The 27,627-nt window shown below is 54.1% G+C and overlaps 2 protein-coding genes and 1 long non-coding RNA gene across 9 annotated transcripts in view; 2 read left to right on the top strand and 1 right to left on the bottom strand.

Moving 5' to 3' along the window:
• NAV1 (neuron navigator 1) overlaps positions 1-16,433 on the top strand; it is a 211,499-nt gene extending 195,066 nt beyond the window's left edge. For all 5 annotated transcript variants that reach the window (XM_060126314.1, XM_060126299.1, XM_060126324.1 and 2 more), the window contains 14 exons: positions 1,510-1,631; positions 4,782-4,978; positions 5,080-5,272; positions 5,469-5,637; positions 6,233-6,330; positions 6,492-6,587; positions 6,800-6,959; positions 7,298-7,533; positions 8,178-8,332; positions 8,483-8,554; positions 8,984-9,180; positions 9,634-9,752; positions 11,164-11,361; positions 13,223-16,433. In XM_060126314.1, the coding sequence (XP_059982297.1) occupies positions 1,510-1,631; positions 4,782-4,978; positions 5,080-5,272; positions 5,469-5,637; positions 6,233-6,330; positions 6,492-6,587; positions 6,800-6,959; positions 7,298-7,533; positions 8,178-8,332; positions 8,483-8,554; positions 8,984-9,180; positions 9,634-9,752; positions 11,164-11,361; positions 13,223-13,318 (2,108 nt within the window). In that variant the 3' untranslated portion in view covers positions 13,319-16,433. The remainder of the gene's footprint in view (positions 1-1,509; positions 1,632-4,781; positions 4,979-5,079; positions 5,273-5,468; positions 5,638-6,232; positions 6,331-6,491; positions 6,588-6,799; positions 6,960-7,297; positions 7,534-8,177; positions 8,333-8,482; positions 8,555-8,983; positions 9,181-9,633; positions 9,753-11,163; positions 11,362-13,222) is intronic.
• Positions 16,434-18,887: 2,454 nt separating this feature from the next.
• On the bottom strand, positions 18,888-21,233 carry LOC132515644 (uncharacterized). Its single transcript, XR_009539154.1, has 3 exons — positions 21,126-21,233; positions 20,850-20,995; positions 18,888-19,060 (listed from the first exon to the last, which is right to left on the bottom strand). It is a non-coding gene; the product is annotated as an uncharacterized LOC132515644 (long non-coding RNA).
• A 171-nt stretch (positions 21,234-21,404) lies between these two features.
• The window catches only part of IPO9 (importin 9), a 45,421-nt gene continuing 39,198 nt past the window's right edge, over positions 21,405-27,627 (top strand). For 2 of the 3 annotated variants that reach the window (XR_009536088.1, XM_060126277.1), the window contains exon 1: positions 21,405-21,590. Coding sequence is in view for 1 of the 3 variants with exons in the window: in XM_060126277.1 (XP_059982260.1) it covers positions 21,428-21,590 (163 nt within the window). In the remaining 2 variants the exon portion in view is untranslated. Of the gene's footprint in view, positions 21,591-25,203; positions 25,308-27,627 lie in introns of those variants that run through there. The other variant, XM_060126289.1, reaches the window with a different exon arrangement.

Here is a 27,627-nt window from a genome sequence, read left to right as displayed (position 1 = left end):
ACAAAGCCTAAGATATCTACTGTCTGGCCTTTACAGCTAAAGCTCGCCAGCCCCTGATGTAAAGTATACAAAAGGGTGTGCGGTAAAAGATAAAATCCCTCTCCCCGAACCCCCCTCCAAATCCCACTCCCCAGGGGTAATTACTGCTAATAGTTTCTTGTAAACCTTCGAGAAATAATTTTCTATGCAGATATAAACAAATATGTATGGACCCATAGCTCCATTTTTATACAAACGAAAAATTCTTTACTTCGGTTGAGCATGTTCCCTTGAGAAGTTTGCATACCTTTTAAAATAACTGGAGGCACGCTGGGTTACAGCAAAACTTGGTTTGATACTCATGGAGCGAGGGGTTTTCCATGTGCTTTGGGAGCGTGGTGATTCCGTCATCGGATCCTAGGATCTTGTTTTCCCTGTGGCATGAAGGGAAAACTAGAGCTGAAAGATCCATTGCTGGTCAAGGAGAGGCGAGGAAAGAACCAGACACATCTCCTGCACTGAACAGGGGAACAGCTGCAGACAGGCACCGCTAGCCCCCTGCTTCTGGGCTAGTTCCTGCCACTTTGCCTTTCTCCTCGTTTCTGTGAGACGTTGCGCATAGTCACCCAAGATGCTAACCCTGGAGGAGGCTGGGTCAGAGGTGCACGCGGGGGACCTCCCCGCCCATTTCTCTCCAATTTCCTGTGAACCTCTAATGATTTCATAATAAGGTTTTAAAAATCCAGTCCTCTCGGCACAAGGCAGACTTCCTTCGAGGGGCCCCCAGGGCTCGCCCCGCCGGGCTTGTCCTCCAGCGTCCCCCCTCGCTGTTCCCCTTGTCCCCGGCCCTGCTACCCAGCCTGAGGAGCCCCAACGCACAACCAGCTCCCTGCACAGCCTTTGCAGGGACTGTTTTTCAGCCCTAAAATCATTTTCCAATGTTCCCACCTGAAGAGCTTTGGTTCTTTCAACACTCAAAGGCCTTCTCCTTTATTAACCCTTTCCTTCTCCGTAGTAGAAAAGGGCGTCATTTTGGTGCCACTGCAGACCTTCTCAGAGAGCTGAAAAGATTTTCTGCCCATCAGATGAGGAAACTAAAGCTTTTGGGGGTTAAATGTGGGGCACTCAGCCTTGGACCCCCCCAGCCAATATTCCTGGAGAAAGTCCTGAGGGCGTCAGGTCGCTGTCTCCATAGGACTATGGACGCCTGGCCGGGGCTGCCCCTTGTCACACCTGCTCAAGCCGAGGGCACTGGATTCTGTGCTGCTTTTTCTCCTACTAGACTGGGAGCCTCCTGAGGATGGGGGTCATTTCCTACTTGTTTTTTTTTATCCCTTAACCTTTGTTGATGTTGAAACGTGATGGGCACTCAGTAAAGGCTCGTTGAGAGGATGATCCTAAAAACTGAAGAATGTGGACCAGGAGGTGGTGGTTCCTCCTCTCTCTCCTGCGGCGAGACTTGCCCTAAGCCTCACGCCGTCTCCTTTAAACCCACCGTGTCTGTGTTTGCCCCCTGTGCTTGGCCCCTAGAACTCCGGATCAAGAGGCAGAACTCGTCGGACAGCATCTCGAGCCTCAACAGCATCACCAGTCACTCCAGTATCGGCAGCAGCAAGGAGGCCGATGCCAAAAAGAAGAAGAAGAAGAGCTGGGTAGGTGAAGGTTTGGGGGAGCCGCGTGGGACGCTGGGGGACCACACCACCTCAGCACGGGAGCCAGCCTTCCAGAACTCACCACGATGAGCCCCATCTGATAGGAGCCCCCGGTGGCGTCTGCCCAGAGTGAGGTCTGCCGCAGCTACCTGCCCCCTCCCCCCGCCAGCCATCCCCTCCAGCCCTGCACACATCTGATGGGCAACAGGAGACATTCAGAAGGGAACGCCCCATCTGTCTCCACCCACTCCCATACTGTGGACAGAAGATTTTATGAACAAAGCCACTCATTCTAGATGCTCCTGGAGGTCACTTCTTCAGCTTTTTGGAGAGGCATTTGTGGAACTTTCCAGATTACCTCAAAAGGAACCTTTGTATCACCTGACCGGTCCAGAGAGTGTTGTTTCGGTTGGTTGGTTGTTTCCCAGATAACCCTAAAGCGACTTGGGATGCCCTTTCTGACACTATCGAGGCAGATGGAAAACACCTCCAGCCCCTCTGCTGCCCATGTGGAGGAGGGGGCCCCCACGAGGGCATGTGCCACCCGCTGTCCCCGTGTGATGAGCCCCCCACAGACCTTCGTGTAGTCCAGACAGGGGCCACCGTGTGAAATGAGTGATTAAGTGTTGCTTCTTTTTTTTTTTTTTTCCCTTCAAAATGCTGACTTCAAATCCCTATTTTTTTCCAGGTCTACGAGGTAAGACACTCACTCCTCTCCGTTTTCTCTTTGCCTTTGCCGTACCCTCCCCATCTCCAGAGCGAGCCCCTCCCCTTAAACAGAGACGGCCACTCACGAGACTAACTGTGACCACCTCCGCCAAGCCCCTAACGCCCCCCCCCCCCGCATGTCCATCCACGGCCGCCCCACGAGGACAGAGGAGAGGTCTGGCCGGGCACCAAGCGGGAGGGCTCTGCCTCCTGCCGCGCCCCGACCCCGTTCCAAAGTCCACCTGTTATAAAAGCAGTCAGACCGCGCTCCCCCTGTCCGGAAAGCTAGCGCCCTGATCCTTTGATCCATCAAACCCTAGAAGCCCCTAATGGGAGAGATTGCCAGAGGCCAGTTCAGTTTGGGGGTAGCCTCCAGATTTAGCTCTGGAGTGAGATGAATCAGAGAGAAGTGAGCGCTGGACCTCAGGTTACTCTAAAGCCTGAAGCCCTCTGAGCGGCCATGGGGTTTCCAAAGACCTTTCGGGGATTAGGGTATACAAGTCTAAGACAAACAGAAAGCGAACCCAGAATTGCCATGACAAACCAGACACGTTAAGGTCCACTCAAGCCCTGTCCCAACATTGCGCTGGGTGTTGTGAGGACAGGAAACACGGAGTCTGTGGGCTCAAGGCGTCTGGAGAATTGCCAGGGAGACAAAAATACTGCCCATATAAAACCGGTAACAAGCCAGCAGCGTCAAAGGCTTAATTCAGGGAGTGAGGCTTAGGGAGCTCACAGACGAGACCCGTTCCGGAAGGCAGGCCCCGGGGGACTAAAGCAACGGAGGTGGGATCGTGACGGGCAAAGAGGGGTACGCAGAGCTTCCTGCAGACCCCGGTCAGAAGAGGCGGCAGGCAGGGAGCAGTTCCCTCCCCCAGAGCCTGACCGAGGGGCACAGGGAGGAAGGACCTGAATGCAGGGGTTACTGAGTCTTGAGTCTTAGCGCAGCATCGCCCCAGGTGAGTTCCACAGCAGCCCTTCAAGATGCTCGGATCTGAGGAACGCTGCCTTCTACACACACGTGTCTCAGGACAGAGTCCCGGTTCATTTTGCTGGATCCACTGTTTCCGGAACTCATTTGACCACGGAATCCCTCACCACATCACACCACGCAATGCACTGCCCAGCAGTTCTGCTTTGGGGACACGGAACCACACAGCACTGTTCCCACTTAGGATCTCTGTGATCTTAGAGGGCGGGTGCTCCCGGCAGACGGGTGTCACAGGACCTGTTCCTGCATGTGCACACACACGTGCATGCACACACAACTCACACACACACTAACTCATTCGTACACACTGGTACACACGTATACACTCATACACACACACACGCACACACGGCTTCCCCGGGAGGCAGGGGCTAGAGAAGTCTTCATCGAGTAGAAAATCAGGAAGCCCGAGTCCTAGTCCCAGGTCTCCACCTCTGCAGAGAACGGTGCTTCCTGACACTCTGAGCCACGTGATGGCATGTCCACTGCACACACACTCCCTCCCCCACATCCCCATCACCAGATGGGTCTTCCTATGTCCCGCCTGGTAGAGACCCTGACACGCCCTGCCCGCAGCGCCAGCCACCACCTGCAGCTTTCCCAGGCTCCAGGAGACACACATGGAAAGAGTGCCCTCAGATTTGCACTCTGTTCTCTTGCTTTCCCAGCGATCTGGTTTGCTTCGACCCCTCCTTTACTCTCGGTGTCCGGCTGCCGCTCTGTCTCCCTGTGTGTGTGCGCATGCTAAACGGATGCATGTGACGGGTGTGGGACAGAACCCTGGTTTCCCTCCCTCATCCCTAACACCCAGCTCATCAACACCCGAGACCAAGCCAGTTACGGTCAGATTATAATCCCCTGCGTACTTGGAGGAAATGCTGGGGGGTGTCCCTTATTCTGGGACATTTGAGTGGAAATGGTCGAAAGCACCTGTATTGGGTTGTTTTCACCGTCCTGTAACGTGCGGAGCACGGGAGGCACTAAAAGAAGCTTGGTTCCACTCCCTTCTGTCGATTGGACAGAATCGTAGTGGAAGTTTCTGGTGGCTAGATTCTGATCCGATGAGCCCTGCTGAGAGGTGGGTCCTGAGGCCCAGGTGAGCCAGGCTGCAGACGGAGCAGTTGCTGGTCTGCGGGAGGTGGGATGGGGTCGCCGAGAGACACACCTTGTGTCCCGGGGCCTCCCCTCCGTCCCTTCACGGGTGCGGCTCCCCCACGGGGGCAGGGAAGGCCCAGAAAGTTCCCATAGCACAGCAGCAAGGCCCACTCTCTCCCAGCCCGAATTCCTAGGCGAGTCTCCCGTCTGTATTCCACGCAGCCAGTGAAGCTTTTGGGGGAGGCCTGCTTACCGACACATCCCTGCCTCTGGCCTCTGTCTCAGAAGCCCCTCCGCCCTCACCGTCTCCAGCGCGGAGCCCTGACCGCTGTCTCCCCGGATCTGCTTTGTTCTAGCTCCGAAGTTCCTTCAACAAAGCCTTCAGCATAAAGAAGGGGCCCAAGTCCGCTTCCTCCTACTCTGACATCGAGGAGATCGCCACGCCCGACTCCTCGGCCCCCTCGTCCCCCAAACTGCAGCACCAGGCTACGGAGACTGCCTCGCCCTCCATCAAGTCCTCCGCCTCGTCCTCCGCGGGCACCGATGCCCCCGAGTGAGTGCCCCCCACTGCAGCCCCCTCCCCGGGCAGTGGGGCCGGTTACCGCCACCCGCGGGCTCAGCGGCTAACGCCCGCCGCTCCCTGCCTCCTTCCAGGGGCCCCGCTCCCCCGGCCCCCCACGCCCGGCTGTTCCAGGGCAGCGAGGAGGAGGAGCCGGAGAAGAAGGAGGTGTCCGAGCTGCGCTCCGAGCTGTGGGAGAAGGAGATGAAGCTCACGGACATCCGCCTGGAAGCCCTCAACTCGGCCCACCAGCTGGACCAGCTGCGGGAGACCATGCACAACATGCAGGTCAGTCCCGGGCGGGGCCGGGGGGCCGCGGGGCGGGGTGGGGGGCAGGGAGGGGCTCCTGGACGGGGCGGGGGGCGGGGAGCGGGGAGGGGCCCCTGGACGGGGCGGGGCTGCGGGGAGGGGGCGGGGCCCGGCGGCCGAGGCTCCAGACGCCCCCCCCACACACACACACACACACACCCCGTTTTTGCCGCAGTTGGAGGTGGACCTGCTGAAAGCTGAGAACGACCGGCTGAAGGTGGCCCCGGGGCCCTCGGCGAGCTCCGCTGCAGGGCAGGCCCCGGGATCTTCGGCTCTGCCATCCCCTCGCCGCTCCCTGGGCCTGGCGCTCAGCCATCCCTTCAGCCCGAGCCTCGCAGATACAGGTACCTGTTGGGGAGAAGGACAGGGTTCGCCCCCGCTCGATGTGGTGCGGCTTCCTTGGGTCAGGGACGTAGCAGTGCTGCCGCCAAGCCGCTGCTGGTGTCCTGAGACACTGAGGATTGTTGTGGTCCTAAGACCTTAATCACTGTTCAGGTTTGGTCTCTAGTTTCAATTTTGGGTTAGATAAAAACATCTGGAGAGACTTCCCTGGTGGTGCAGTGGTTGGGAGTCCGCCTGCCAATGCAGGGGACACGGGTTCGAGCCCTGGTCCGGGAAGATCCCACATGCCGCGGAGCAACTAAGCCCGTGCGCCACTACTGAGGCTGCGCTCTAGAGCCCACGAGCCACAACTACTGAAGCCCGCGCACCTAGAACCTGTGCTCCGCAACAAGAGAAGCCACCACAATGAGAAGCCCGCGCACCACCACGAAGAGTAGCCCTGGCTCGCAGCAACTGGAGAAAGCCCGCGTGCAGCAATGAAGACCCAACGCAGCCAAAATTTAAAAAAAAAAGAAACTTATCTGGAAAGGCTAGTGGCAGGAAGATGTAGAAAAGCCTGTGGATACCCCCAAACCAACAGTCTTTTCTCACTTCCAGACCTGTCTCCCATGGATGGTATCAGCACCTCTGGTCCAAAGGAGGAAGTGACTCTTCGGGTGGTGGTGAGGATGCCCCCACAGCACATCATCAAAGGGGTAAGGAACTTCGGGGGGGGTGACACTGTCATTTCTACCCAAGGACATCTGGGCTCTAAGGACCCCCGAACCCACAGCGCTCAGCTCCCAAGGCCTTTTACGTTCTCCCCTTCTTGGAGCCGTCTGCCCTGGGCTCACGTGCATCTGCCCTGGCCTCACAGGACTTGAAGCAGCAGGAGTTCTTCCTGGGGTGCAGCAAGGTCAGCGGGAAAGTGGACTGGAAGCTGCTGGATGACGCTGTTTTCCAAGTGTTCAAGGTAAGGGATGCGAGAACTCTGAGGGGCTGCTGGTCCTCTGATGACACTGGGGTCTGGGGGCCTCTGAGGTTTGTGTAGGAGTGCTCAGTGGGACAGACGTCGCGCCTCCCCTTCCCCATCGACTTCTGTGCCTGTAGCACTCCCTTCCTCGTGGCCTCCATGTCTGTGTGTGTGTCCTGCGCATCTCCTTTCTCTCCCTTCTGTCCCGTCAGGACTACATTTCTAAGATGGACCCAGCCTCGACGTTGGGACTAAGCACCGAGTCCATCCACGGCTACAGCGTCAGCCACGTGAAACGGCTCCTGGACGCGGAGCCCCCGGAGCTGCCCCCCTGCCGCCGAGGGGTCAACAACATAGCAGTCTCCCTCAAAGGTCAGTCCCCGCTTCTGGGCGTGGGGCTGAGGAATGCGGGGTGGAGACCGTCGGGTGGTCCGTCACGCGTTCCTTGAGCAAGAACTGGTTGCGGGGCTACAGGGTGAAGGTCACCGTGAGGTGCAAGATGAACGAGCCCGGGCCTGACCTGTCCCAGGGAGGTTGTCGTTTGCAGGACATTTCTGCCCGGCCTGGGCTTCCCCTCCGCCCACCCCCGCAGTGCACGGCCTGCCCCACGTGTCCAGAGCCAGGCCTGGGGGTTCCCGCGGGGTCCCCGGGTGAGGAAGGTGAGCCTCAGGGCGCCGCCCAGGCTCACACCGTCGGGGGCTGGGGTCCAGGTCTCAAGGAGAAGTGTGTGGACAGCCTGGTGTTTGAGACGCTCATCCCCAAGCCCATGATGCAGCACTACATTGGCCTTCTGCTCAAGCACCGGCGCCTTGTCCTCTCCGGCCCCAGTGGCACCGGCAAGACCTACCTGACCAACCGCCTGGCCGAGTACCTGGTAGAGCGCTCCGGCCGCGAGGTCACCGAGGGCATCGTCAGCACCTTCAACATGCACCAGCAGTCCTGCAAGGTGGCCGCCACCCCGCCTGCCCCGTCCTCCCTCCCCTTCCTCGCCGCTGCCTTGACCTCCCTGCCCCTCGGTGACCCCCTTTCCCATCTCAGCCCTGCTCCAGTCTCCTCCCTCCCTGGGCCTCCGGGAGCTCCCACCCCAGCAGGGACCGCGGTCCACACTCTGTCCCCTCATGTCCCAGTGGCCCTCTGCCCGCCTCGTCAGTCCCCCCCTTCTCTTTCATTTCCTTTCTTTCCAGGATTTGTCCCTGACTGTGGGCTTCCGTCAGGGAAGCACTCAGAACTGTCACTACTGTGCTGTCCCCTGCCAGGTCCCACTGCCTCCCCAGTTCCCCCCGATGCTGTGCCGTGGCTTCAAACCTTGGCCCCCTCCTCCGCCCCATGGGGAGGCGCGTCCATTAGGAGTGGTTCCTGGCGTAAATCCATGGAAGAAAAGCGTGTGTTCCCTAGCCCTGTGGGCTCTAGGGGCCACTGCTGATCGGCCTGGGGTGGTGTCTTCCGTAGCTCCAGGTCCAAGCGCGTCAAACAGGAACCGAGGCCCCAGGGCATCCGGAGCCAGCTCAGCTTCTCTGAAACCCTCCTCTTCAAGGCTCATCCAGGGGCTCACTGCTCCCGATGTTGACCCACTGCCTCTTCTCATTTCAGGATCTGCAGCTGTATCTCTCCAACCTGGCTAACCAGATAGACCGGGAAACGGGAATTGGGGATGTCCCCCTGGTGATCCTGCTGGATGACCTGAGTGAGGCGGGCTCTATCAGCGAGCTGGTCAACGGGGCCCTGACCTGCAAGTATCACAAATGGTAAGCTGGGGTCGGGACCAGCTGCATCACGGCGGGCAGCAGGGGCGCCCGGTCCAGCCCAAGCTGTGAACTCTCCACGGGCGTCGGGGACGCGGCAGAAAGCGAGCGTTCAGACAAGTCTACGCAAATCTTTTCTCTCTCTTTCCACAGTCCCTATATTATAGGCACCACTAATCAGCCGGTGAAAATGACCCCCAATCACGGCTTGCATCTGAGTTTCAGGTAAGGACGGGTCCTGGATGAGCCTTCCAGCCCTACCCGAGTCTGTAAACCAGTTCAATCCAGGATGTGGCCAGAGGAGCAGCAGGAGGAAAGAGAAGTAGCGCAGCCCTGTGGGCTGGGGAGAGAGCAGGTGTGTGTGTGCTGTGGCAGTGCAGGGGGAGACGAGCCACTGAGACAGGAAAGGGCTGTAAAGCTGAGAGGTGCGGCTTCATGGTTGAGGTTCGGGTTCTGTGCCCGCACGCCCCCTGTCCAGGCCAGTGAGGTCAGATGGTCACCTGAGGGGGGTCACCAATCCGAGAGTCAGCTCTGCCGCGGCCCTGAGTCCAGCAGACCCCACGGGCATTGGTGGGGGGGGGGGATGGGCCCGCGGGGGATGAGCCGGACACGCCCCCGCGCACTCCGCCCCACCCTTCGCGTCCCTGGCCGCAGGATGCTGACCTTCTCCAACAATGTGGAGCCCGCCAACGGCTTCCTGGTTCGCTACCTGAGGAGGAAGCTGGTGGAGTCGGACTGCGACGTCAACGCCAACAGGGAGGAGCTGCTGCGGGTGCTGGACTGGGTGCCCAAGCTGTGGTACCACCTGCACACCTTCCTGGAGAAGCACAGCACCTCGGACTTCCTCATCGGTATGGCCCGCCCTGCCATGGCCTCCTGCGCCACACCTGGGGGCCGGGGTCGGGGCACTCCCTTTCCTTCTCACGTCTTCAGCGCACAGAGTCACCGACCCTGTGCCCGAGTCACTGCGCAAGCGCCCCCCAGCGCAGTCCGCACCCTGAGTCAGCCGTCAGAGAGCTGACCCCTCGCCCTCGTTTCCCCACGATTACTGGGAAGAAGGGGGGAGTTTAAAGCTTCCCCTCGCTCCCCCACCTCCCGTCCACCCAGGGAGGCATCGTTCACGAGGCTACAGCCAGGCTCTCAGCTCCCGCCCGTCCTGACGTCAGTCTCGGTTTAGCCCAGCCCAGCGCTTCTTTCAACCCTGTGGTTATGAGACCCTCTGCCTGGTGTAAAGGAGTCAAGGGGGCAGATGACCAGGGACAGCAAGGGTCTCGGCCGTCTTCACGGCCCCATCCTCTTCCCAGGCCCCTGCTTCTTTCTGTCCTGCCCCATCGGCATTGAGGACTTCCGGACCTGGTTCATTGACCTATGGAACAACTCCATCATTCCCTACCTGCAGGAAGGGGCCAAGGACGGCATCAAGGTGAGCCCGCCCTCGACTCCGCTCAGCCCAGACACCAGGCTGGCCCACCTCACAGAGCAGAAACAGGGTTAGACACGGGGCCACGGAGATCTCCAGGGTCTCCTCCTGACAGGTCGGGTGGGGCACTGGACAGACCACACTGCTTTCCTGCCTTCGGCCAGCGTTCAGCGAATCGCTAAATGACCGCTGACCCTGGGGCCGTGTGTCCAGCCCTAGGCCTTCTGGCTCTGCTCTAGGGATCAGGGCAGTTAGAGAAATAATTGAGCAAAGAATTAAGTAAAACCCTATTACAGCCTTAGCTCATTACTAACTACTAATAAAATGTTACTCTGGCCAAGTTATTTAAACTGTTTAATATCCTCATGTGTAAAAAAGGAGGTGGTATAAATTCTGTTCTGCCTAAATCACTGGCAGTGTTGTGAAGGCAAATGAAATACGTGAAAACACTTGTAAAAGTAAAAGTTAGAATAAGAACTTGGTGTGAAAGGAAAATGTCATTTTTTTTAAAAACCTCCTTAGTTTTCTCACCTGTTAATTAGGGCGTGATCCAATGACCTGTGATGTGGTGACTAGACCCTACTGGTCACGTATTATCCATAGCAGTAATGTGTTACTGTGATAGACACTGCCTGATGATATGGTAGATTTCTAGAGATGCAATGTATCATTATTTCATTTAATTTGCATTATTATTAAGTTTTCCAATTTACGTCATTTTTTTTAAAGCTCTTTTGTGTTTTTAAAAAATTAATCTATTTATTTATTTTTGGCTGAGTTGGGTCTTTGTTGCCGCGCGTGGGCTTTCTCTAGTTGCAGAGAGCAGGGGATACTCTTCGTTGCAGTGCGCAGGCTTCTCATTGCGGTGGCTTCTCTTGTTGAGGAGCACGGGCTCTAGGCGCGCGGGCTTCAGTAGTTGTGGCTCACGGGCTTCCGTAGTTGTGGCTCGCGGGCTTAGTTGCTCCGCAGCACGTGGGATCTTCCCGGACCAGGGCTTGAACCCATGTCCCCTGCCTTGGCAGGCGGATTCTTAAACCACTGCGCCACCAGGGAAGTCCCCCAACTTACATCATTTTTACACAGATAATATCTCATTTCAACAAAGGTGAAATTTCTTTCAAAAGGTATTACTAAACTGAAAGAATTTCTTACTTGGAAAATAAAATCGTGGGATCGTAAGATTTGTCCATGTTAATTTTTAATGCAGTGTGCCAAATTATCCTCCAGAATGGTTTCTACCAATTTATGCCAACTTATTGTACTTCCCTTGTTGGGAAACTCAAAGGGAATCCCACAGGGATCAGAGCCTTGAACTGTAAGTTTGAGGAAGTACACACGCCCTCAGGAGACTCCACGAACAAGCCTCTCATCTGCGAGTTCCTCGCCCAGTGATCACATTTCTCCTTCTCTCCAGGTTCACGGGCAGAAAGCCGCCTGGGAGGACCCCGTCGAGTGGGTCCGGGACACTCTTCCCTGGCCGTCAGCCCAACAAGACCAATCGAAGCTGTACCACCTGCCCCCACCCACCGTGGGCCCTCACAGCATTGCTTCGCCCCCTGAGGACAGGACGGTCAAGGACAGCACCCCCAGCTCCCTGGACTCCGACCCGCTGGTGAGTAGAGGCCGCTCTAAGGCAAAAGTCAGAGTGTCACAGAACTGAACCCTCGTCCACAGCCCGCTGGGGCCCGGAGGCCGGGACAAGCATGAGGCCAGGGGGTGGGAAACTCTGACCGTCAGAACCCTGGGCTAAGCTACACAGTGCCACCCGCCAGCAAGGTGTGTGTCCTCTAGCAAAGACCCGGGTCCGTGCGGAGCCCAGGTGGGAACGGCGGCCAGAGCAGGAGAGGAGTGGGACCCACGGGTGCTTGCCCTGGTGCCGTCCTGCGGGCCGCCACGGTCCAGGGGCTTCAGGAGCCCTTGGAAAGTAAGCTGAGACAAGTGACAAACTAGGGGAAATGTCTGCAGTGCTTGTAGCCGAGAGAGGACTGACACCCAGAACACGTGACCCTTCCCCCCAAAACTGCCACGCAGAACAACAATGGGCAAAGGAGGCAAGGGGCAGGCGTTGACTAGAGGAAATGCAAAGGGCCAATAAAGGGACTTCCCTGGTGGCGCAGTGGTTAAGAATCTCCCTGCCAATGCAGGGCACACGGGTTCGAGCCCTGGTCCGGGAAGATCCCACATGCCGCGGAGCAACTAAGCCCGTGAGCCACAATTGCTGAACCTGCGCTCTAGAGCCTGCGAGCCACAACTCCTGAGCCTGTGTGCCGCAACTCCTGAAGCCCGTGTGCCTAGGGCCCGTGCCCCGCAACAAGAGAAGCCACTGCAATGAGAAGCCCGCACACCGCAACAAAGAGTAGCCCCCGCTCTCTGCAACTAGAGAAAGCCCGCGCGCAGCAACGAAGACCCAACACAGCCAAAAATAAATAAATAAATAAATAGATTAATTACTTTAAAAAATACTATTTATAAAAAGGGCCAATAAAAACAGAAAAAGACCCTTCCCCTCTCTGATCACTGAGGAGACACGTATTACAACAAGGAGATAACTGTTTCACATTTGCAGAATCGTGTGTGTGGGGAAGCTCGGACCTTTGTTCTGCTGGTGGGGGCATTTGTCAGTCACTGTTTTGGAGGATGATTTGGTAGATGGTCTGAAAAACTTAACGTGCACAAACTCCAGGACCTTGCAATTTTACCTTTTCGAGTAGGAGATTCCTCTACTTTAGTCCTAAGACATTTTATTTAAATTTTGACCTTGCAGAAAGCAGATGTCCTCTGTGTCAAAAGGCTTTTAAATCGGGAGGGTGCTAATGTCATGGAAACGGAGGCTGGAAGGCAGAGCCCTAGGGAGGCAATGAGGCTTCCTAAGCTGAATGGAGAGTCGGAGTTGTGAAGTGTTGAGGGAAACTGAGGGAAGAAGGGCGGGAGGTGGGACTTCCCGGCGGTCCAGTGGTTAAGACTCCGCACTTCCAATGCAAGGGGTGCGGGTTCGATCCCTGGTCGGGGAACTAAGATCCCACGTGCCGCGCGGCACAGCTCAGGCCCCGCTGAAGCGATGAGGTGGGAACTAGGGAGAAGCGGGTCCTAAGGGCACTGGGTGCAGCCGCTGGGCCGTGGTCTGTTACAAGGAGAGCTGTTAGACGGTTTTGGGGCCCTTCCCACCTCCTCCTGGGACTGGCCGGGGAGCGCTGGCACCTTGCAGGGAGGAGGTGGCTCTGCCCTCTGGCCTTCCCTGCACGTCACAGCCAGAGCAGCACCCTACCTGCCCGTCACTCCCGAGGGCTGGTCCCCGCATTCGAGCTTACACACAGGGTGGAAGCAGTCATCTTGGCCTCTTCCTGAACCAGCCGCAAACTCTCTGGGCTCTCAGCCCCTTGCAGACGCAGGACCAGACCCACAGCGTGGTTATCTGTGTTTCCCAAAGTCCCAACTTTGGGACTCTCCGTAACTGTCTCTCCGCCTCTCTTTAGATGGCCATGCTGCTGAAACTTCAGGAGGCTGCCAATTACATCGAGTCTCCAGACCGAGAAAGCATCCTGGACCCCAACCTCCAGGCCACGCTCTGAGGGCCCGGCAGCCAGTCGCAGGACAGCAGGACGCGGCCACTGCTGCGTGCAGCCTCCTCTTCCCCGCTTCCTCCTGGGCGCTGGCTCTCTGGCCACGAGGACAGGAGGGGGGAGGTGGAAGGAGGGGGCGGCTTCCTGGTGCTGCACCTTAAAGAACGCCCGGTGGGACTGGTGGGTGGACCTGTGTCCCCAGGTACATTTCCTGGCCTCCTCTTGTGACTTTGGGGAAAAGATGATCCTGGGTCTTTTTCCTTGATTTCTTGTCTCAATTACAAACTCCTGAGCTTTCTGGGGAGGGGTTCAGAAGACATCAAACAAGCCTGCAGTAGTTCCTAACTGATGCTCACAGACAACTCAGAGACACGGCCCCGTGGGGGAATCTGCTGGGGGAGGCGGTGGCTCCCCAGACCTTCCCGCGGACCCTGCCCAGTTCCATCGCCACTGCCAACAGCTCTCCCTGCACCCCAAGATTTGGCTGCAGCCCAGAAAAAGAAGCATGTGATTTAAAACCGTTTAAATCAATCTGTAAAGGGTTTAAAAAAAAAAAAAGCAAAAGCTGAAGCTGGAGGGAGGAAATCCATTTGCCTGGGCAGAGAGCGTGCCGCCCGCCCTGCCGTCTGGACCACGTGGGGGCACCGACGAGACGGCTGTGAGCTGAGAAGCTGCCTGACTCCAGGTGCCACCACAGCCTTCAGAGAAGCACCGCCGGCTCCATCTCAGCCTCTAATTTAACACGCATGAGTCAATAAACCCTACTTTTTTTACTTTTTATTTTTGTTTTTTGTTTTGTTTCCATTTTCCCCTCCCATTTGCCTATTTATTCTCCTCCTCTTTTTTTGGTTTGTTTTTTTTCCCATTTCCTCCCACGTCCACGAGATGCTCACGTTGCTTTTCCAAGCCGCTCTTTGGAGAGCCCAATGCCACCTGATTGGTACCAGCTAGACACCTGCCATGCCACTGTGTCTGCCACCCTTGGGGCTCACATGGGACATGTAGCATTGGTTCAGCAGCGGGACACGAGGGACCTCGAGGTCCCTTCTGAGAAAACACACGCTCTGCCTGGAGCCCGGCAGCCAGCCTCTGGAGGAGAGCGCATCGCCTCACCCTGATACAAGATCTAATCTGAGCTTCCGTGGACCGGAGGAAAACCACAAACTGGAAGTCTCTCTGTCCTGGGGCCTGTGGAGCCCCTCGCTGCGCTATCCTGATGGTGACCGCTTTGCCCAACTGAATCCACAGTCCCCAGCCGGCCTTTACTGTTGGTTTCGAACAAGTGACTAGTCCCTTAGGAGTGGACATCCATGTGAGATGCTCCCAATCAGAATATAAGGAGTTTGATTTGGTGGCAGAGATCTGCCTTCCAAAGGGATCCACTTTTTGCAGAAGTTGCCCTGAAGTTTCGGCAGTCCTAATTCCTTCATCGGACAAGCACTTACAGGGCGCTTACCATGTACAAGTCACTAGGTTAAAAAAAAAAAAAAAGACGTGGGCCCTTAAGTTCACAGTCTAGCAGGAAATGTTAACTTCCATTAAATGCACACACCTCCTTGTTTTCTGGACCTTCAGAATCACCTGAGAAACGGAGCCAAAACCCCAGGAGCCAGCCAGCGAGAAGCCCGTGATTAGCTGTCCAGCGCACTGGGTTGCCTGGTGAGGCTGCGGTTTGGGGCTCTGCAGACCAGGGATGTGTGATGAGCCCGGGCCCGAGTGTTTGCTCTTCAGATCCCCAAGTAGCACAAGACCTTATCAGAACCTACAGGCACACTAATCACTAACCAGGATCGCTCTGTCCCGCCAAACCAAGGAGTAGCTGCCTCTGAATCTTCATATCAGAAGACTTTCATTTAGGTCCAAAAGGTGGTCCAGATTGCTCCCTCCAAAAGCTTCTGCATTCACCTGGTGGCTGCCATGGGTGACGGGCTCGTCTCTGCTCGAGACGATGTCTGCTGATGCTGCTAGAGCCGTGGAGACCCCCAGCTCAGCCGGCAAATATGCAATTCTGAGCGGGAAGAGGCTGCTTGTCCAAGGATGGTGCTGACATCACTGCCTTAAGGTCTCTGCCGTGCAGAAGGAGGAAAGCCCCGCAGCTGGGCGTTCTAGCTTGGAAGGACGGGGAGACACCCGAGCGGGCCTTCTCTGGGCGCTGGCCTCTCGCGGCCCCTCCCCGGCTGCAGTCCCATGGCCGGGCTCAGGCTCCCAGCGCCGTCTCCACCCGGGGGCTGAGCCTTTCTCTCTGTTCTCGGTGCTGCCCAGCCAGTGCCTTCGGTCATGGGCGTTAACTGGCTACTTGAGAAAAAGGAAAGGGGTGACCCTCTTCCTCCATTCCAACTGCCTCAGACCCCCCACAGCGATTCCCGCTTCCCTGGTCACCGTGGATACCACCGCGAAGTTTACGTGGATCCTCAGCGGGCTGGCTCTGGAGGCCTCAGGTTCCGGCGTTTCATCTCCGTTCCCGGGGGATCCACCGCTCTGCTCTCGGCCGACTGCCGCGTTCAGCCCGGGTCTCCAGCCGCCTGCCTCCGAAAGCGGGATCCCATCTGGCGAAGTGGCACTGCCCCTCCGCCTTCCCTCTGGAGCCTGGGCCCCTGAATGTGGGCGTACACCATCCCCCAGGAATCACGGTGACATGGCGACCGGGGCAGGCCGAAACTCCTCACGGTGCTAGGACCCTCGGGGCGCTCATCCCGAGTCCTCTGGAGCTGAAGCCCGAGCCCCACTGCCTCCACCCTGGAATGAGTGGCCAGTGCAGACCCACAGCATTCTTTCCCACCTACGCCCTTGCTTCTTGGTCGAGACCACTGGGATCCCTCAAAAAAGAAAAGCTGGGTCCCAGGGCTAAACTCGCAACGCCCAGCACCTTGAGAAGAAGCCGGCCTCTCCAGGACTGGAGTGTGTGCCCTCCCCCCCCTCCAGCCCCCAACTCCTTTCCTCACCAAAGCCGGCGAGCAGACCACGTGGCTCAACGCCCAGCCCCGCTTCAGGGCAGAGGTGCGGCCGCGGCCCCTCGTTCCTGGATGAAGGAGACCAACGCGTTTTGTCCAGTGTATTTGTCCTCAGCCCCTGCCTAGGCACGAAAAATAAAGTACTAGGTGATGGAGGCCAGCAGAGGACCCGATGTCTGTGTGTGTCTCTCTCACAAGAGCAGCTGACTGCTGCCACTCCCTATTTTCTGAGCTTCACCGAGTATTTTTTAAAACTTCTGCTTTGAGGCAGCTCTGCGGTGCTTATCTCTGTGTGTGCGTGAGTGTCAGCCCAGCATCTTTGTCACGTGGTCGAAGCCTCGGGAAGCTGCAGGGAAGTTGGGTTTCCTGAGGCCCTGGGGAGCCCCTACTGCAGAGTCCTTAGTGATTGACATGCTAAGCTTTGGTCACATGCTAGGCTTTGGTTCTGAATTACCAACCTTCTCCACTCATCTATCCATATTCCTTAAGGACCTAAGACAAAATAGTGATTTTTAAAAAATTTTTTATTTCTTGCTTTCTGGTTTTCCTGGTTTGGGCCTAATCTCACCATTTCTTCGCTCCTAGCTCCCTGAGACAAGAGGGGCACTCTTCAGTCTCTGAGGTCACTTTATTTCCTGTACTTTTCCAAGAGGAGGAAGAAGGCAGCGGTGACCTGCGCCTTCCCACCAGCACCTCACACACACCAACCCTGCCCAGGGGTGAAAGTTGCCTGCATGAGTGGGGCTTGGCCCCGTAAGCTGGGATCAGGGCGAGCCTCCATGCTACGTTAGGGACCCTTTATTGCAAGGCGTTTGGGAGAGGAAGTGCACCTGTCCTAATCACACATTGACGAGGCATTCTTCCTAGGGCTAAAGTCATCTGGGTCACCAAATGTAACTTCTCATCATACTTTTTTCCCTTACCTAAGGGAAGCCTTACCTAAGCTGAAGCTAGTAAGTAGACTCTAGTCTACTAGTAAGCAACCCCCCTCAACGGATGGGATGAAATGTGCTCTTCCAGAGGGTTCACTAGTGGAACCCCAGTACTCTCTTAGGATGACTGATAACTACTAGTGAGTTCTGTCCATGGCCCCCACCAAAGAGAAAATGGTCTTAGGGACACTGTGTTCCCAGAAGGCCAAAGCCTGAGGAGAATGCCGTTTATGATTGAATCCATTTTATATATTCATGAGCCCTCAGTCAACCTGATCAGGGGTATAGAGGGCTGCCACCTTGGCTTGCTCACTGCTGAGGGTCCACGTGTGCGTGTCAGCTCCAGCCACAGACCCTGCGAGAGACGGCATAGTCTGAATGTGAGGCCACCAAGAGAAATTTGGAAGCTGCAGAAATGCCAGCACAGTGGAAAATTAGCCTGTGTGTAGTGGATCCTCCCAGTTTGGTGTTTTGGTTCTTAGTGGTTATGCCACGGAGAGTTTTGTGTGATAGGCATGGTCATGGAAGTAAGTGAACACTTGGTCCCTTGATTCATCTCTCTTTTTTGGCTGTGCCCCTCGGCTTGCAGGATCTTAGTTCCCTGACCAGGGATTGAACCCAGGCCACAGCAGTGAAAGTGCTGAGTCCTAACCACTGGACCGCCAGGGAATTCTCACCTCTTTCATTTCTTTTTTCTTTCTTTTTTTGCCTCCTCTCAACTATTTATTCTGATTTCGAGACAAGTGAGTTAATTGGATAGGCCCCCGTGACAGACATTCCCTACTCAAATTCATAGCTTTCTGCCAAAACAACATATTGTGTGCTGCTATATTTTCTGCGTCGGAACTGGGAGCTGACGCCCACCTCTTTCATTTCTTAATATGTTCTTACATATGTTTCCAGACCAGTAGCGTTGGCAGCATCTGAGGACTTGTTAGAAATGAAGTTCTCAGAACCCATCCCGGACCTGTTGAATCAGAAACTGGGGAGAAGCCCCAGTGATTCGTGTTTTAACGAACCTCTTGGTAATTCTGCTGTACACTACAGTTTGCAGCTCACTGTGTTAGGGAAAGCCAAGGGTCAGAGTCCCCACACTGGGGCTTTAGGACCAAAAATAAGGTCCTCGGTTATAATTCAGACTTTAACATTAGTTTCAGAGTGTTCTCGTGCTTCCTCATGATTCTGTTCTTCCTTTCATTTAACAGAGAGGACGGGTATGTGTGCCTTTGGGCAGAAGTTAGGGGGGAATGCTTGCATCTCCTAGTCAAACACAACCTTCAGAGAAAAATGTCATGGCTCTGAGATTCCTAGGGGCTTCCCAGGGGGAGGTAGTGGGAGAGCTCTTCCAGGTAGCTCTTCGGCTGGGTGACGTGTCTACTCAGCCTTTTTCTGGTGATATAATAGGATGAGAATGGCTTAAAAATGTGACTTGCATTTCCATGAAAACTTGTTCTCTTAGCAGCATCCCTCGCCCTTGCCCCAGTTCTAAAGGGCACTGCCAGGTCTGAGAACCTGCGAGAACCTCCTGCCTGCCCCCCCCCCCCACCACACACACACCCCGGCCCTGCTCAGTCCGCAGGAGAAAGGTTGAGGCAGCGGAGTACCAAGTCGTCGGGGTCATCCATCCTCTCCCCGCACCGGGACACACAACTACTCATGGCGACAGAATAAAAAAAAATTTTTTTTAATCTAAAAGGAGCTTCATATCTTTCCAAACTCACAGACCCCCACTGGTGGGGCCTTGTGGGAGATGAGGTGCGTACCACTGGTTTTGTTTCAAGTTTGTCCGTTTTCCTCATGAGAGCACTTGTGGGTGGAGGACGAAGAACCATCTGGCATTGGGCCTCCTGGGCTCGGGGACCAAGCAGCTGGAAGAGCACGAGAAGGCGAGTGAAGCGCTGCACTAAAGTCACCCCGGGCCCTTCGTCCAGCTCCTGCGGGCTCTCCCCGCATCCAGGCCATGTCTTGTGTCTCCAGACAGAAGATGTGGATGGGAAGGCAGGGGTTCGCATCCCAGTCCCATCCCAGCCCGTCGCTGGGCCACTGCTGTGCGAGGGCCTCCCACTTGCTGTTTTTTGGGTTTTGGTGTTTTGTTTTTTTTTTTAACAGAACAATCTTTTTCTCAAATGAATTCCAGCCCCTGCTGGGTTCCTTTCCTTGTCCCTAACGCACCCGTCCCCGTTTTAGGCAGCGCTGTTTGTGTGATGGAATCTTGTTTCTCAAACGCATGGCGATCCTCAGGTGGAAGGTGGGCAGGAATCTTTGTAACACTTTTTTTTTTTAATTTATTGTGCACAAACCCCCAAACCTGGATATGTGTGTGTGTCTGTGTTTATGGTTTTTATCACTGGCCCTCCCTCTTTCAACCTACCCCCCTTTATATCTGATGTAGAGAAAGTGAGCCGTTGTACATAGTTGCGGTAACAATCATAAAGAGAGCTGGGCCGTGCCCTCGGTGATTCATCTTAAATAACAAAGTGGTTGAAAGTTAAGTCCATGCCGGGCCACAGAAGAGGCCTTCCTCCATCGCTGCCGGAGGCCCCTCACCTGGGCCCTCTGTCCATCAGGCATGTCTCCTCCCACCAAGAGTCACCTGTTTGACGCCATTTGCATTTCAATAAAGCTATCTTCTGTGTTGCCCTATTGCTCTCTCCAGCTCCCTCTGTCTGGTTTCTGTTTCCATTTATCTTCTGGCCTGTGCCTTTGATCGGGAAGGTCATTTGCCAAACCCAGAGGTAAGAGCCAGCTGCCTGGATATCTGATCCTCAGCCCTAAGCAGGACCCTCTCGGCCCCTTTGGTTGAGGGTGGGGTGGGGTCCTGCTTGCAGACTGGACGCAGCCTCCTTCACCAGAACTCGAAACGTCCAGCCCAGACCTCGGGGCTCTTTGAATCCTCCCTCCACTGCCTCGATGTTTGAAAACATACCACCCTCTGGACTTGCCTAAGTTTTCTTCTTGGGGTAAAAGTGACTAAACCTCTGAGAAAAGAAGCTGTTCTAATAGAGTTCTGCTTCTGGCCACTGAAAGAAGGAAAATAGGAAGTCCTACTCTGCCCTACTGTGGAACTGTGGTGTCCAAAAGGGCATCTTTCCCCCACGAAATTGTGGTGACACAAGCCACCTCTGCCCTCTAGTAGGAGGTGGCAAGTGGGTTTAGAGCTCTCCTCAAAATAAATAATCGAGGAATCATTCTTTCGGAAGAATACTCAGCCGAGGTGACTTAATTCCTGTGATCAGCTTAGCCTCTGAAGTCTTAGAACTGGGCTAGGAATCGCTAACTGGTTTTCTTTGCCACTTGAGAAGGAGTCGTGGTTCCTAGAAACGTTTTCAAGACACTTAACCTGAACAGCTTACTAAGAAATGCCTGTTCCCATTTGCTCTGACCCTGGCACTCCAACGACAGCCCCATCCCTGTGCCGCCGCGTGCTTGCCCCTGCCCTGCCTGCACTGCTAACCCCTCTCTCAACAATCCTCTCCGCTTGCTCCAGGCCTTAGGAGTGTCTCTGCATCTTGAGCCATGTCCCCGAGCAGCCCGGGATGGCCATACTAACTACTTAGCCCTCCACCCTGTAAGGTCCAGCCATAGTTTCCCTGGAAAAAAACTTTATACTTTCTCAGCTAGTAGGACTTATTCTCAACAGGACTTGTAAGCACTTACCCTGGACGGAATTCCCTTTCCCACGCCGCTCTTTCCTGGCCAGCCACGGTCCAACCTTGAGGTTGGTTCATCCACCTGAAAAACCAATGGACTCCCCACTGCCCAGTCGACGCAGATTCCTTCCCCCGACCTTTGGATTCCTGAGGCTAAGAGATGAAGACTCTCACTTGTTTCGGGGCAAAAGCGGTTGGTTTGAAAGAGAAGCTAATTCCGACTCTCTCCTTAAAGCCTCGTCCACCCATCCCCATCCCACCCTCTCCTGACTTAGTATCTTACGCGTGCAGAACCGGTGCATGTGGAGTCAGAGGTCACGAGCTGCGCTCCCGGCAAGGCTGCTCAGCCGCCGTTAAGCGGCAGGAGAAACCCCACTTCCTGGCCCCCCGGCCAGGTTCCTGCGGAGACGGTGCAGTTCTCGTTCCCGCGGCAGGTGGCGCTGTCTCCGGAGGCTCGGGCCTCGGCCCCGCCCCCGCGCGCTTGCCCGGCCAGTGCGCAGGCGCGGCGTCGCGGATTGGCCGCGCGCAGGAGCCGTCCGGCGGCGGCGGGTTGGGCCGCGGGGCTGGCGCGCGGCGCGGAGCAAGATGGCGGCGGCGGCGGCAGCTGGTGCGGCCTCCGGGCTGCCGGGGCCGGTGGCCCAGGGGCTGAAGGAGGCGTTGGTGGACACGCTCACTGGGATCCTGTCCCCGGTGCAGGAGGTGCGGGCGGCCGCCGAGGAGCAGATTAAGGTGCTGGAGGTGACGGAGGGTGAGTGAGGCGGGCCGTCGCGAGGGCGGCGGGTCTGGGCCGCGCTGACCACTGGCCGCGCTTCGGCCGGAGGCTGGGCCCGGGGAGGTCGGGGGCCGGGGAGGCCTGGGGCCGCTGGGGCCCGGCCGGGCGGAGCGCGGGGCCGGGGGCACCGGGCCGGAGCGCGAGGCCGGAGTGGGGGCGGGGGCTGGGGCGGGGGCGCGTTCTCCGCCGGACGGTGGGCCTGGGCGCGGCTGTCAGCTGGGGGCCTGGCGGGGCCTCCACATGTTTCCCCGGGAATCAGTCATGCCTGTGCGGCCGCCTCCCCTCCCCGCCGCGTCCCCGCCGGTTTTCGGAGCGGCCGGCACTGTTCGGAGGAGCCGATCGTCCTTTGTCTTTGTGTCTTTGTCCCCCTCCTCCTATTGGAAGCTTGAAAGTGATGGAGGAGAAAACAAGCCGTTGGCTTGAGGTTGTCCTTCAGTTCCTGCCGAGCGGGCCTTTCTCCAGGCCCGGGGCAGCCACGCTCCGAAGAGCATTAGATCCTGAAACAGGAGGAGGGAAATCCGCTCGGGGTTTATGTCAGGAATACGTCTGGCCTGTCGGGGCTTCAGTGGCAGAACTCCAAACCTGCGGACTCCTCCAGCTCCGCAGGACGGTCCCACCACCTCTCAGAGTGTCCGTAGGAGTTGGCCCGCCTATGGACTGAGGGTTTTTATTGAAAAGAACTTAAGACAAAGCTCACTTAAATTTAATTTTATATTCTCTCGCAGCATGAGAGAGCTCTTGAAGAACTAAATTATCTCTATTGGAAATACGTTGCGATTTGGGATCTAGCAGGTTAAGGACCATTTTGAAGGCCCAGTTGTAATTGTCATTGTCTTGTGAAATGTCAGATCCTATAAGAGGAGCTGTGCACAGATTGACCTGTAGGAGTTATTACAGCCTACTAGGTGAAATTCCTTTATTCACGCTAACGTGTCTGCCTCCCCTGCGTGTGAAGGAGAAAGGGTGACAGAGCAAAGGAACCTCATCACATTCAAGTTGCTACTTGAATAAAGTTGAAGGTGCCCCAGGCATAGGTCTGGTGCTTTCCTACAAAAGGTGAACCTTCGCTCGTGTTTGAACTGTCCAGCAGCAGCTCCGATTGGGCTCTGATCCCTTCGACTCTAGCCAACACCATGGTCTCATCTAGGCAAAGTCAGTTATCATCTTCTTGAGATCTTCTTGAAGTTCTACTGTCCTACTTCGTCTTTTTGGGTCTCAAAATAAGAAATTAAACAGAAGTGCAGAATTTTGCATTTGATCTAGGCCACTGATGGGAATAGATTCTCTCTCTCCCTCTCACACACACGCCCCATAAGTTACCGGCAACCTGTTACCAGTGTGCTGCGAGCCGTGGAGAGGCTTTGACACGGCAGCCTGCTGTTGGTGACCCAGTAGGAAGGCATGTGACTCACAGGTTTGGGATGTGATGTGCAAGGTTGAATCAAGTCTGTGGAGTTGAATGTGGTACTTTGGACCCTTTGGGGGTTGTTTGTGTTTTTAAATAGTCTAATTTCTTTTGTTTATTGAAAAACTATAGAAATCCACCCCTTTCAGTAACCTCTTTTTGAGATGGCGGATGGTGATCCGTTCCTCAGATACAGTACCTTGCTTCTCTCCTTTCCTCTTCTTGTGGCCTTTCACAAGTTGTTTTTAGCTGTGGGGTCCCGAGTACCTCCTGTCTTCTCTTCAGTCTGAATGTCACACATTTCCTTTGCGCGACCAGTTTCTTTTCCTTTAATGAAAGCAGAGTACATGCCTTCCCAGCCCGGCTTTAGCCAGCAGTCTGTCCTGAGGACGCACGCAGGGCATTGCTCCCACTGTTAGAACACCCTGCAGGCCTAGGCGAGCAGCCGTTCCTGCAAGTGAATGAATCTTTTCCACGCCTTTGGAGCTGCTTCATGTTTTAGTTTTATCCTAGTAGAAGAAACCTTGCTTTCTGGTCCTAGGAAACACATTTCCTTAAAACTTGGAGTTGATGGGGGATCTGGGAGTTGGTGTCTATTATTATGTGTGTTCTTTCAATCCTTTTTTGGTTCCAAGAGGCCCAAGATTGGATGACAACCAGATCTGGTTGTGTCTAGTCCCTCTGTCCCCTCAAATAGCCACACTGTCTTTAGGAGCCTTATTATTGCCTCACGTGGGAGGCTGGTCCCAACTGATCCTGAAGATTAACCCATCTATTCCCTTTGACAAAGGGAACAATTTCTAATTTAATTTGGGGGGAAAGACACAGGTCAGCTGTCAACTCTCTGTTAAGTGGACAGATAAGAGAGGTGGCCATGCTCTGACCAAATTCTGGAGTAGAGGGGATTTTAAGAAGCAGTTATCTTAGAAAATTGAGGTGCCGGAGCCCAAAGTACATCCAGGTCATTCAGTCTGCCAGCTGGTATTTTCCGGGAAAAACTTGCCTATTATCAGTTACCATGTTTCCCAGAATGGGAACCTGTCCTCTTAAGCCAAGGAACGGTATGTATGTCAGAGACCCACCTGACTTGTACAGTGGGCTAATTTTGAAAGGATGAAGATAGGCTGCGCCCACCAGCCTGCTCTCCTGGGATGGTCTTCTTCAGTCCCTGTGCTTGCTGTTTTCCCTAGTCACTTGGAATCTGAGGGAAACCCAGCAAACCTTTCTGACTAGTGAAAGCCTATTTCACAGGGCTCAGTGGCAGAGAAGATGGTGCCACTAGCCACCTTCTTCAGACAGCACTCACATCCTGAACTGAGAAACTTATTACTTGAAAGTTGGAGGTTCCTCTGCTATACAGTATTCCAACAGAGCATTGGTACCCTTTTGTTTCCTTAGGAAGACTGAGAGTTTGAGTTTTATCAACAGGGTTTGTAGGAATTTAGCTCTACCTCAGTAAAGTAAGAATTAGTCTGTTTGATCTGTTAGAGCATTCTTCTAATTCCATTTTGTTTACTAGGTGGGATCATATCAAGCATCTTATGAACACAGTATTTAAAGAGAAGGAAAGTTTGTGAACTGCCAAAGGTCTCTTACGTCAAAGTCTAATGTTCTCTCCTCAGCTTTATGAGCTCTTTTTCGTGTGACTTATTATGAGATCGTGACTTTTGACAATGTCAGCTCTCTTTTTTTGGTGTACTTATGCTTGACTTTTTTTACATCTTAGAGCGAAGTTATTTGCTCTTCTTTCCTCTCTGTTTACCGTCCTCTAAGAGCAGCCTCACCTGAGCGGTGGAAGGTGTTGCTTCCATTCTGAAGCTTTAATTCTCCAGGCCAGCCAGTGTAGCAGAGCCTTTCTTATATGACTAGATTTAGGCCCCAGGTCACTTTCTTCTTTTAGTCACTTCTTGTGTCTGTTAGAAATGAAGACATTTGGCCTTGACTTAGTCTCTTCTGTCTTGCTCCCAGCAGATGTGTCACAGAAGATACATTTTTTCTTTCCTCCCACCACCATTATATTGAGCTGGGGAGGGGGCATTATCTCTCCCTCGCTTTTCCTGACGTCCAACGCTGCCGAGATATCTGTGTTGAGTCCCCATCTTAGGTGCCTAGAGAGATGATCCTGCTGGTGGAAGTTTGCTTTCTGGTTCTCATGGGCGCTTTTCTGGCTCTCTTCCAGTGTAGCGTAAGCACTGTCACCTGCGAAGGGAGCCCTCCAGGATCCAGACGCACTCCTGGGCGTGTGGCGGGCACTGAGCCGAGCGGAAGGCGGCCACGCTCGGAAAAAGGCCAGTGGTGCAGTTTTCTTTTTCCTTTCAGCTGTGGTTTTGTGAAAAACCCTGTGAGAAAGGGGGACTTCTCCAGAGCTCTCCTCAGAACTCCCTCCTTCCCAGACAGTCCCTGTCCCCAGTTCTTCCTAGTAGGAGCCTTCCTGACTGTCCAAGCCTCATGTCTCCAGTCGACCCTTAAGACCAGGAGCATGTGTTTCTCAGCTTATCCTTTCTCCTCCATGCTCTCCTTTGGATCTTCCCTTCTCAGCCAAGTTATAGAAGGATCGTGTTTTTGCCAAGTGGGGTGAAATGAGAGAAAGAGGAGTGAGGAAAACCAGAGAGGGCGGCAGAGACTAAAAGGCTAGAGAATGATTAAGGAGAGAGAGCAAAAGATTCCTTAGGAAGTCAGAGGCTACCATTTTGGGTTGGATTAAAGGTTAATCCAGAACCACTTAGAGTCAGGGTACAAACCCAGGTTAACCCAACAGGTCTGTCCTTATTCACCTTGGGAAAGGGAACTAGAGAAATTAAATTTCTTAACGAAAATGGCTTTAGAAAGCTAACTTCATACAGCCCACTTGAGAATGTCCCCCTTTGGCCTAACTTCACAGATTGAATCTTAGTTTAATCTGTAATTGGTCCTTTTCAAGCAAGACAGAATAAAACAGCTCTGTCTGTCTGTGTCTCTTGTATTTTCCCTGCCTTAATCATTCCAAAGTAAGTTATTCAGCTGTTCTTTCTAATGCTTTCTAAAGAAATTATGTTAATTTCAGAAAAACTGGAAATCCCCCAACACACACTAAAATATAAGGACCTTTTTCTTTATGGATATACTTAGTTATACTTCATCAAAGAATATCGTATGATCTCTGTTAAGTGAATATCTGTAAGTAGGATTGTTCCTACTTCACAGAAGTCGTCAGTGGATAAGGCAGTGGTGTTGATCAGAGTTAAAGTAAGTCAGAGCAATTGAGGGTTTTTTTCTGGCTTTTCATCCTGTGAGTTTTGCAGAGCACAGAGTTCATCGCCCGCACACCACCACTGTCACGTCTTGTCAGTGATGCTTCATACAGCTTTTAAGTAAACTAAACTAACTAAAAATAAAATTAGATTTTATGATAGGAAACTTTTATGGCGACTGATATCCTGTATTTCTAATGGGTATATGGTCTAGACAGACTAAATTAGGTTAAATAAAATAATAATTGATATTTTCCCTCATATCTCCCTGTAACCTAATGCACATGAGCTCTTTGTCTTTGAATTTGGGGGGTTTCCAAACCAGAGTTGATCGTGTCACTGTTTGTGAAACTCTGGGAGCCTGGAGGAAAGAAAATCTATTCAGTTTATCCATTCTGTTTGAAAAATTTGTCTTTAGATGATCCTCTTTGAAGATTTTCTTTCCCATTAAAGCTTTTGAACAGAGAATCATGTTTTTCGAACTTTCGAGCTTCTACTTTCGAACGTGGAGGAAATAAACTTTCAGAGAAAATCCATTCTATAATGCTTGTTGTGGGTATGAGTCCCCTGGCTGACTTAGGTTCCTGGGCTCCCACATGGATCTTAATCTTCTGATGATCCCTCACTCTCACCACCTTTTACAGTCTCAGTGATGTGTGACGCACGGTGCTTGGTGGAAATCGGGGTGTGATCTCTGATAGGTCCCTGGACAAGAGGAATTTAAAGATTATGTTATAGAATGAAGGGCTCCCAGTTGTCGCGACCCTCAGCAGAGTGCGAGCACTCCCGGCGCTCAGACGGAAAGCGTGTATTCACACTAAGCTTTTCTTCAAAAAGAGTGAACTTGAGGTTCTCAGGTGGATGAGAAAGGACCCCTGTGTAGAGTTTGCCTGGTCTTCCTGCTGTAATGGCTCTTCTGGTCGGTGGGAGTGTGGACTGACGGAGAAGACCTGCTTCCTTCTCCCTTCCCCTTCTGTGAGCCTCGGCGCAAACCCGACGGCAGCATCTGTGCTTACTGGGAGGAAATTACTCAGATTAGTTTAAGCTTTATAGTCTCCACTCGTGTTTCAAGCCCTCCTCAAAAAAAGTCCTCATTTACACCTCAGTGTCTTTTTCACACCTTATGATTAAAGATTTTGTTTATCTTGATCTCATTACTTTGTCCCTGTAGTGATGATCCAGAAATTGTACTCTTGGCAGGAACATTAAAAATGCATATCAGAGTGGTCCATGCAAAAATTATTGAAACAGTGCTGTAAAAGAAAATACTGCGTGGCCTGGATAATTTGTGAATATGTTTATAGTCATTCTGAAGGACCTCATATAGGCTCGTCAGAATTGGTTGACAGTATCCAGGGAGCTAAGCCTGGGTAGACAG

The sequence above is a fragment of the Lagenorhynchus albirostris genome, chromosome 2 (genome assembly GCF_949774975.1).
Source record: "Lagenorhynchus albirostris chromosome 2, mLagAlb1.1, whole genome shotgun sequence".
Taxonomy (NCBI): domain Eukaryota; kingdom Metazoa; phylum Chordata; class Mammalia; order Artiodactyla; family Delphinidae; genus Lagenorhynchus; species Lagenorhynchus albirostris.
The sequence above is the reverse complement of the archived record's forward strand: the minus strand, read 5'-3'. Positions and strand labels throughout refer to the sequence as shown.